Consider the following 10,383-nt stretch of genomic DNA (forward strand, 5'->3'; position numbering starts at 1 on the left):
AATGGCCAACGTTTGAAGTTATTTTTGGACAACTTTACCCCAGAGATTGAATCGACCAATCTGGGAGATCCTGTTTATCAGGATTGATCTCTATATCTGCTAGAGATCCTCTGTTTGTATCATAATTTGTCTTTCTTTCATTTTCTGTTAATATGACAATTGGAGAGCAACAACAGTATGCAATCATTCTATCAGGTAAATTCTCACCTTCAGCCTTATTATCCTTCATACAATCATTAATACCATATTTTATGCATTCATGTTGCAACATTGGGGACAATGTTGAAATTAAGTTGGGGGGAGAGATTACTGTATTTTTCTATATATCATACCAATTGTCATATCATTTCAAAATAAAAATCTATTTAAAAAAATAATAAAAAAATAATATATATATATAATAATAATAGTAATAATAATAACAAAAATATATTTTGTTGCATTTAATTACCACTTTAATTTTTCTAAGCAAATAAACATGTGCAGCTATTAAGACAAGGAGCACATTATAACTTATTAGAGACCTAATATTAGATCCCCACACAAGTATTCAAAGACAATAGGAAGGCCTCAGGAGTTCACTTGTGTTACCTATTTGTTTGTTGACCTTATTCGCAAGAGACGTACGAGTGTCCTTGTCCTAAAGTTCATGATTTGGTTTTTACATAAAGATAGAGTTTGAAATTCCCGGCTAGATCACCTGGGTGCCTTATATTCTGACCTTGGTTGACCTATAGTCACAATACAGTCACGTTACATATGTATATATATATAAAAAAAAAAGAGAGAGAGAGAAATAATACAGTTTGTCTTCACTGAGTAACCGGGCCTCTTGCCTACGAAGCAGCGAGTGTTCGCGTAAAAAGGTGAAAATGACTGAAATAAGTGACTAGTCTGGCCTCGTGGCGTAGTCTGGTTCGAGTAATTAAGTCCGAAGGGTGTTTCACCTAATGCCTTGAGCCAACTGGATCAAGAGTCATTGACCCAAAGCTCGTTACATGGACCTTACTAGAGCCTAATGGAGTTGGACTGTTGTAGTCACTGTGCGAAAAAAAAAGAAGAAAAAAAATATATTTTAAACATGAGTGAGTTAGTTAAACTTAAACCAAGTGATATGTGGATGACTGGTTTGACTCCATTGTTTTAGAACTCTGTGTACCTGGGATGTCTAGTTGGGATTGATAGCTTCATTTGTATATGCGAACCATTCTGGATAAATAACATGTGATATTCGGAAAATTTAGTGGGTCAAAAGCTAACAAATGGTAGTTAACACTTGTGAATTTGAGTAGTGCACCTAGAACTCAAGGGTACCCAATTGTGGTGGAGGTATAGGTATTCTGAAACGTCACATTTACATTTGCCTTAAGGATTGCTATGTTTTAAAATATCTTTTTGATTAAAAAAAAAAAACGATGTTTGTGGGTAACATCACTGCAAACCCTCACGAGACAACACTCGTCCACTAGGGTAACCTAAGGGTTTAACGGCTTGTTGCACGTGCTAAGTGCAATCGTAATGCTCTACGAAAGTGAGTATTTATTTTAATTCATACATATTGATATATATTAATAAAATAAACAATACTTTTGCACCCTCATTTTATCATTTTCACACTAAATTGCTAGAGACTAGCAATAAGCTAGTTGGGGGGTGTGATGAGAGTAAAAGTGAATTTTTGTATTATCTTAATTAGTATTATAGCTAATCTTTATTAATAAAATTAATTAATTAATGTTTTATTTGTGTCTGAGTGCATGTAATTCAAAAGACCCAATAACGCTGGATTTGAGCTCAATGCCTGGAAGCCCGTGCTCAACAAATCCCTAGCGTCTCATCTGAGCCTCACGTTGCCCGTCATCCGCATGCAATCCATATCACTGCGTCCAGCTGATTCAGCCAGCATTAGTGCCCGCGTCATGAAGATCCCAGCTCATCCACGTCGCCTCCGCGTATTCCACGCCTATATGGAAAGTCCAGACATTTTTTTCGTTCGCTCGTCCCATACATCTAAATTCACAAAAGCCATCCACAAATCCAACCGTCCGTGACCTCCCAGCACATGCAATCGGTTCATCCATCCCACTTCCTTTGTTTCGGAACAGAGCTTTCAGCATCAAACCGTCCCAGCCAAGAATTCCCAACGTCAATGTCTTCCGAAGCCAAACAGTCCGCGTTTTAGCCGCATTCCATTCTCCCCATCAGCCATCCGAGGAGTCTTCTCAATTTCCCAACAGTCCATGAAGCATCCCAAGTCTTCGTGGCATCTCATCCGCGTCCAGCGAGGGAATCTGAAGCCAATCCGTCCGCATCCCGCCTCAGCAGCTCCCCATCCGTTCGGATCAGCAACGTTCGTGATCTCCTTCTCAACATCTGGAGCTTCCCAAACTTCTGCAACGTCCCCAGCATTCATTAGCGTCCTTTCCGTCTCCCTTGTTTCTTCCCAGCTCATCCACGCGTTCCAGCGGAAGAGTCCCAAGCATTTGTGGCGACGCGTTGCTTTCGGATCTCCCAGCCACACCGCTGAAGGTGTCTATAAACGGATCAGGAGTGGATCGACGGAGGCCATTCGGGAAGAGGAGGAGGCCAGCAACGACGGAAGAGGAAGGAAGCCAACCGTCTGCATCTTCTCTTCCGATCCATCTTCTCAGCCGGTGGAGAGAAGGAGGAGAGGCCAGAAAGGAGAGAGGTGACCAGGGGGCCACGATTTATCATCCTTCCGGTGGACCAAAGGGGAGAAACCAGCTGGCGAGGAAGGAGAGAAGTCATCCGGTGGAGGAAAGGGAAGAAGCAAGGAAAGGAAAAGAAACAGAGTGCTCTGTTTCTGAATAAAAAGGAAAAAGAATTTATGTTTATTTTAACTTATTCGTTGCTAATCCTTTTTTATAAAAATGCTTGCATCTCATATGGATAGCTAAATCTCTTTTAGCTAAGGCTAGGAAAAAGCCTAGCATTTTCTTCATGTATTTCCTTTAATCATCAATGGGATTTTAACGTTTTTGATTTGATTTATGGTGCAGTAGATTGATAGAAATTATTTCAAACTTATATATTTTCTTTGATTTGTTATTTCCTCCGGGTATAACAGATGCTTAGAAATCCCTGTAGTTTAAAATAGAATTATTGTAATGCTGCCCATAAAACTAAATCTATTTTATTATGATTAATAGATGATTTTAAGAAAAGAATGATGAAGTGCTAGGCTGAATCCTAACGCCTTAGTTATATCCTTGTCAATTCTAATATTATTTAGCCTTTAGTTTTTGTTCACTGTCAAATCCCTGTGGATTCGATCTCGGACTCACCGAGAATATTACTTTGCTACACCCTATACTTGGGGTATTCTACATTTAATTTTCCTTTTTAAAAGAGCAAGATCAAAGTCGTAGCATTCAATCAACAGGCCGACGATTGACTTTTAGGACACAATTCCCAACATCCTCCACCAGCCACCTATCCTCCAGAATGCTGATAGCTCGCCCATCCCCAACTTTCCATCTGATCGCCGGAAGCACCCCCGGAGCACGAGCACAAATCTCCCTCCAGATAAACGAGGAAGCCCAACCCACTCAAAGGCATCCGGGGTAACTAGGTCCCCATACTTCGCCCGCAGTAAGGAGACCCAAAGGCTCCGTGGCTTCAAAAAAATCCTGACTGCCAACCTGGTGGCCAATGACTCCCTGCGCTCTAGTAAAGAATGGATCCCCAATCCACCCCGACTAGTCGGCTGACACATAGCCTCCCAAGCCAGAAGGTGGATGCCCCCTCTATCCCGACGCCTCTCCCAGATAAAACTCCTGAACATTCTCTTCAAATCACGAAGCACAGCAATAGGTACCAGTGCATTAGTCATTAAGTAAACTGGGATAGAGCTCAACACTAGTCTCCCAGCTCTCCAACCTACGCCTAATACTCGCCTCCATAGATGTGCACTCTCCCCTCCGCAGTCGTCTCTCCGTAATCGGAACCCCGAGATATCTAAGCATACCCTCCTGCTCACCAATCCCCAGACTGTTTAGAATGGAGGCCTTCACCATCTATTCGATCTTCGGGCTAAAGCAAATGGTCGACTTCGTCAAATGGACCAGCTGACCTGACGCACCACAGTAGCACTCTAGAATCCTCCTAATAGACTGTACTAATCTCCGCGTCGTATGTGCTAGAGGTAAACAATCATCCGCAAAGAGCAGATGTGAAATGTGAGCCACTCCTGTCGCCGGTCTATAGGCCTTTACCTCCTAAGTCAGAGATGCATGTCAAAGTGCCCGCAACAGAGAGTCTGAACAAATGATGAACAATAGTGGAGAAAGAGGACAACCCTACCTCAGACCCACCGAAGATTCAAAAAAGCTCGACGGGGAACCATTAATTATGAGAGCAAAGGATGGGGACAAAATGCAAACCTAGATCCACCTGATCCACTGACGGTGAAAGCCAAGCAACTCCAAGGACTGTCTCACAAAATCCCACCTCATCCTGTCGTAAGCCCGCTCCATATCTAGTTTGACTCCCATCAGACTCCTACATCAAGGAGCCCTCTGTAGGTCAGTCATGAACTCATGGGCAATGAGGACATTATCAGAAATAGACCGTCCTCCAATAAAAGCTCCTTGCTCAGGGCATATAATCGTAGGTAGGATGCGTCTTACTCTCTGAACCAATACCTTCGCCACCACCTTATACAATGTAGTACATAGGCTGATTGGTCGGTAGTGGCTCGGTTCCACTGGATCTTGTCTCTTCGGGATCAATGTAATGAAGGTCCACCTCCACTCCTCAGGCATCGATGCAGATACAAAGAACTGCTGAATCGCCGCTAGCACCTCCTGTCTGACAATGTGCCAATACCTCCCCAAAAAAAAAGTGGAGGAAAGCCATCCGGCCTCGGGGCTTTATCCTCACCCAGGGACCAGAGAGCTTTCTGAATCTCTGTATCCAACACTGGTCTGATCAAGGCATCATTCTCATCCCTAAATACCTGCTCCTCAAGGGTCGGCCCCCATGTACTACCACTCATGCTCCCTGACACGGTCCATCTGGCATGAAAGAACTGCTCTGGAACCCTCCTCACAACATCTATGTCCTCTGACATCTGTCCACTACTGTTTCGTATCCTACGGATCCTGTTCTGCTGTCTCCGGATGATGGTCGACTGGTGGAAAAACTTCGTGTTCCGATCACCCTCTTTGATCCACTGAACTCTCGACTTCTGCCTCCAGAACACCTCCTGCTGACTCAGTAAAGAATGATGCATAACCAGTAGCCCTCTTAGCTCACCCAGGTCACCCTCTGCTAATCCCCCATCTCTATCCTCTAAGGCCTGTAGTCTAGTAATATATGCTTCGACTTCCTCTACTCTCCTGAACAGATCTCCTACCTCCTTCTTGTTCCACCTAATCAGTCGGTGTCTGAACAGATCCCCCACCTCCTTCTTGTTCCACCTAATCAGTTGGCGTCTGGTCAACTCCAACTTTCGGGTCACCCTATACATCACATTCCCCCGAACTGGCGAGCGCCATGCCTCTCTCTCCCACGATCACGGGTAGGACAGCCAAACATTCTCAAAACGAAATGGGCTATAAGACTGAAAGAAATACGAGATACTCACTAGTATAGGGCTATGGTCTGAAGCAATCCTGGGCAAGTGTTGCACCCAATAATCTGAAAACCTCCGAATCCACCCCGTCGAGGTGAAGACACGATGAATAGTTTGCTCTTCCTTCATTATATAGAATAATTAACGATAACTGGTGGACCTCAAGGGTATATAGATATTTAGGGTTAAGAACTAGGCAAAGTAGCCATCTAATTGGTCACAAACATGGTCCAATATCCTAGCTTATGGACCCATGCAATCCCAGGGCAACTCCAAGCCCCATTCCCTATCACACCCTACATCGCCATGATACATTCTAAGTCATGGATCATGTGCTTGGAGATAAATCAAGGAATTGTAAGAGTGAATTAAACTTCAAAAGGTGTAGAGAAGAACTAGAGCAAATCAATAGGGATTGTGCCTTTAAATAGAGCTCAGAGAACAGAAAGTTGTGAATATACTAAAAAATGTTCAATAGATGGTAGCGTTGTAATATGATCAATTATATTTTATTATTTTAGAGAATTAATGAGACTGTTTCAACTGAAATCAACACATTGTGGAAGTAAATAGCTACATAACTATATATAACAAGTTAGTATTCTTTTTACTTATTACCTTCTCTAATGACTATTAACATGAACATTCGAAATGTGATTTATTCTCATGCGTGTATATGTGTGTGCGCGTGTGCAATATAGATATTTAGGGTTAAGCATGGTGGACCCTAAATAGCTGGTGACCAAATCATATATTCAAAATAATCAGATTAAAAAAAGCATAATAGAATTGTCTTGCACTTAACTAGAGTACAACAGAATGATCTAATCACGACGGGTACAGAAGAGTGCATAAACAAGAAGTGAGAGCAACGATCAGCACCGGTGGGAAATGATGTCCACACATCACTGAAAATAATAGACAACCGCAAAACAAATCTGCTGCCTAAAGGATAGCTCCTACAGAGAAAATCTTAAGCTTCCGAAACCCAAATAATGGATAACTATAAAATCTCGAAGTTTCCCAAACTAGGAGGTCACTCATCCTCCTGGCTGCGAAGCCTAGCAAGCTTGTTGGTGACAACAATGTCCAGTTGTGCAGCTCGCTCTACAATCTCCTTGCGCTTCCTTGTGGAGACATCGTGCGCAATTTCAGCACAGTAAGTCCTAGGAAGAACCATTGAAGTTGAGCAAGGTAAGATAAGATTTTTAAACCTCAAAAGCCATAAATCTAGGACCCCACATTTAATTAGCAAATTTCTTGCAAAAAATAGGCAGGGAAATAAACTATAAAACAGAAGCAGAAATTAAAACTACAGGTTGTAACTGATAAGCTTCAAAAAATTAGCCCTGTTTTCCAATAAATCCATGCTACTAAGTCAAGGAACCCTCCAAAACCTCTAAACTCCATTGCAGGAGTCATTGACCTTTTTTGCAGTACCAAGGTTGCTCTTTAGCTTCTGATAAATATACTACGGATAATATGCACACACTTTATGTGTTGCCTATTTTTTTACATGTATTTATCGCCTTTTAAGCTGGAAGAAGATTGTCTGTTTTCATGCAAGACCATGTAAAATGCATAATTGAAAAATGAAAAGTGCAATAACCCAAGAAGCATACCTCCTGCAAAACTGACCTTTGATATACAATCATAACGTACACAATAATTAAGCAGATTGTTTGCGTACATGCATCATGCACATCCGTTCAGAACATATGCTAAATATCCAGTCCATCTGATCTTTACCATCTACAACATGCATCAACAAATTGCAAAGGCTAGTAGAAGATGACAAGACAAACAATACATACCTGTTGTGCATCATAAGCAAGTCCAGCTCAGATACATTGTGAACCACAAACTTCTTGAAACAGTTCGGCAGGTAATGCCGGGTCTTCTTGTCAGATCCATAACCGATATTGGGCATCAATGTACATCCCTTGAACTTCCTTCTCACACGAGAATCAATACCCTTGGGCCTACGCCAGTTTGGCTATCAAATAAGAAACTCAACCATATTAATGAAAAAAAAAAGTAAAACCAAGAAGTATTGCTTCATAGGATTCAGAAATAAAAGACAACACATGGTGCCAACGCTAGTGGAAGCTAGTTAAACCCACTTGGTCTTAACAAATATAGAACCCATAAAGTCAAAACCACTTCATCATGACAAACCTGTACATAATGCTCTTTAACAAATGCTTCAAATTACAGCCCCTTTAAATTCTTACGAGTAATTCAGTTCAAAGATTGCAGCTAAACAGTGTAACCTCATATCATCTTGAAAAATAAAAATTCTTAAAAGAAACGGAAAGATCTAGAAAAAAAAAATTTAAAAAAGAAACGTCTCATTAAAAGATCTCGGCAGGCTAGAGTTAATGAGGCAACTTGATCATAATTCCCTAAGCACCAAGATCAGCTAAATTTTTAGAAAACACTTTCAAACTTCAAAGAAAAGTCTCTTCCCATTAAAAGATAAGCAGTCCCAACATATCTTCCATGACATAACCTTTATGTGCCACAAAAATGCATCAAATACTAAGTGAAAGGAAATTGTGTAGAGTATACCAGCAACAGACCATATAACAGTTTAAAAGAGCAGAACTAGGCTCATGATCAAGGACAGTCTAGAGTCATATATCAACCTAACAAATGCTATCACTATGATTTAGAGTGCTAAAACAAAACCTAATGAATTAAGATAATAAAGCAAACAAAAATCATTTAACAAAGACATAATTCTTATCTCAAACAACAGAGTCCCTATCAGTAGTATATAGTTTTAGGTATGAGTTTATACCAGAAAGGTAGTGTTATTGTAAATGCGATATAGAAAAATCACTTGATAGGGATCAGGACTTCCTGATCAAGATTACACATCAAAATTAGAAAACAAAATCCAAAAAGCTTTAACATACCATGCAGATCCTAGACTCCCGCAGTATGTCATCTCAACCGAAACAATCAAAATGTACTTCTCAAAGACAACACAGGCATTTGTACCACCTTACATGATTGGTTAGCTCCCAAAGAGACAACTGCCTAAAGTGCTCGTGACCTATCTTAATTAAAATAACTTCACAATTGCTTTAGGAATTTTTGGGTTGATTCAACTATCTAGAATCTAAGTCCAGAATGTGACTGGAAATCCATCAAACCAAAAGTTTGATGATTAAAAAATTAAATGTATATCATCCTGACCCAGAGGAATTATACATCCCTTTCTTAACTAAGAGGATAAACACTAATACATCTTCACAATGATGATATCCATATCGATGATGTTATGTTTACTCAGTGGTCATTTACCTCAGGAAACCCAATCTTAATTCCTGCAACTACATGTTTACAAAGGAGTTTAGCTGACCACTTGTAAGATTCATCCATAAGGTCTTTGAAAGAGATAATTTAAAAGCATAGCCCATCATATCTAACTAAATAATCCCTACACCAAAGTTCTCCCCAATGTTATTTCTCAAGAGCAACCAGGGATTTGATGATGTCTTTAGAAGACTGTAACTCATCTTCATGTGCTAGAAGTCTTTGCAAGTCCTCATACAAATCCACATGGCACTCAGTTTGGAGCTTTTCCTTCATTCACAATCTCAAGGTTAGAATTAAAATAGCATCCTGGAAGAGGACAGATTCTAGGAGGGTCATTACTGATTAAGCCTAGTACTCATCATTCAAATACAAGGTTACAAGCTCATTTAACCAATGACTGTTAACTAGAACAAAAATAATTCATAATGGCTGACCGATTATAAACTGCGACCATGTATCCTCGTAACTCCCATAGATATAACATCTCACGTCAGATAACTAAATTATCTAAAGAAGAGAAATGAAAAATCTATACTAGCATCCAACATTTCCTAGAGACGCGTATCAGAGAATCAGAAAACAAAGAACTAAATTACATACTCCTTGAAAAAGATAACGCTCAAAAAAAAAGAAAGAGAAAAACGAGCAAACAGATAAAGGAAACCATAGAACTACCAATAGAGTGATTTACCTTGACGCAAATTTTACGGTCGCTCTGGGCCCTCTTAAACTTCTTGACACGCTTCTTAACGATCTTCTTCGCGAGCAACGGAACCGCCATTTCTTCACCACGAAAAACAACAAATATGATAAGAAATATGGACTCTTAAATAGGGCCGAGGGGAAAGGAAAGATTACAGCAAAACCCTAACATCTCTAAAAATAAAAATCTTCAGAATACTGAAGGAAAAAAAGGATCCAAGAAATCAAATACTTGCAAACAAAACTTAAGGCCGTGTAAGATCAAATTCCAAGCCGTCAAGCAGTCACAAACTCCGCTTGAGACGATACCAGGATTCAACACCCGAAGCAAAAGACACGTAGGAGAAGAAGAGAATACCTTCGAGGAGGACACCCTAGCCCTGGAAAAGAGAGAGAAGAGGGGAGAAGGTTCCAACGAGGGCGGCGCCACCGAACCCTCGTTATTAAGCGAGTAAAAGTTAGGGTTTCTGGGTGGGTTGGGGGAGGCTCAGAGTCCTGCAACCCGTATTGGTCTCAACCCGAATTCAACCAAACCAACCCTAGTGTTCGATACGGCTGGACGAAGCCCATTTAGCTTTTGAAGGGCAGAAATTATTTTAAATAAAATAAAATATTTGATAAAAAAATAGATTGCCTTCCTAGTTTTATCAGAAAGCTAAAAGAAGTTTTTTAAAAGAAAATTTTTAGGCTCCGTTAGCTGTTTTGAGTTTTTTTTTTTAAACCAAAATATCAATGATAAAATATAATAATCATAGAAA

The 10,383-nt window shown here is 40.3% G+C and overlaps 1 protein-coding gene across 2 annotated transcripts; it reads right to left on the reverse strand.

The window, feature by feature from the left end:
* Positions 1-6,348: 6,348 nt before the first annotated feature.
* On the reverse strand, positions 6,349-10,170 carry LOC103704022 (60S ribosomal protein L32-1-like). 2 transcript variants are annotated; one of them, XM_008787138.3, is made up of 4 exons: positions 9,984-10,170; positions 9,615-9,706; positions 7,411-7,592; positions 6,349-6,762 (listed from the first exon to the last, which is right to left on the reverse strand). In XM_008787138.3, exons 2-4 carry the CDS (start codon positions 9,702-9,704, stop codon positions 6,633-6,635), a joined length of 402 nt encoding a protein of 133 aa, XP_008785360.1. In that variant the 5' UTR covers positions 9,705-9,706; positions 9,984-10,170; the 3' UTR covers positions 6,349-6,632. The 2 variants fall into 2 exon arrangements, with proteins under 2 accessions (XP_008785360.1, XP_008785361.1); XM_008787139.3 differs by having other exon boundaries at positions 9,858-10,132.
* Positions 10,171-10,383: the final 213 nt, after the last annotated feature.

The sequence above is a fragment of the Phoenix dactylifera genome, unplaced genomic scaffold, assembly GCF_009389715.1.
Source record: "Phoenix dactylifera cultivar Barhee BC4 unplaced genomic scaffold, palm_55x_up_171113_PBpolish2nd_filt_p 000196F, whole genome shotgun sequence".
Taxonomy (NCBI): domain Eukaryota; kingdom Viridiplantae; phylum Streptophyta; class Magnoliopsida; order Arecales; family Arecaceae; genus Phoenix; species Phoenix dactylifera.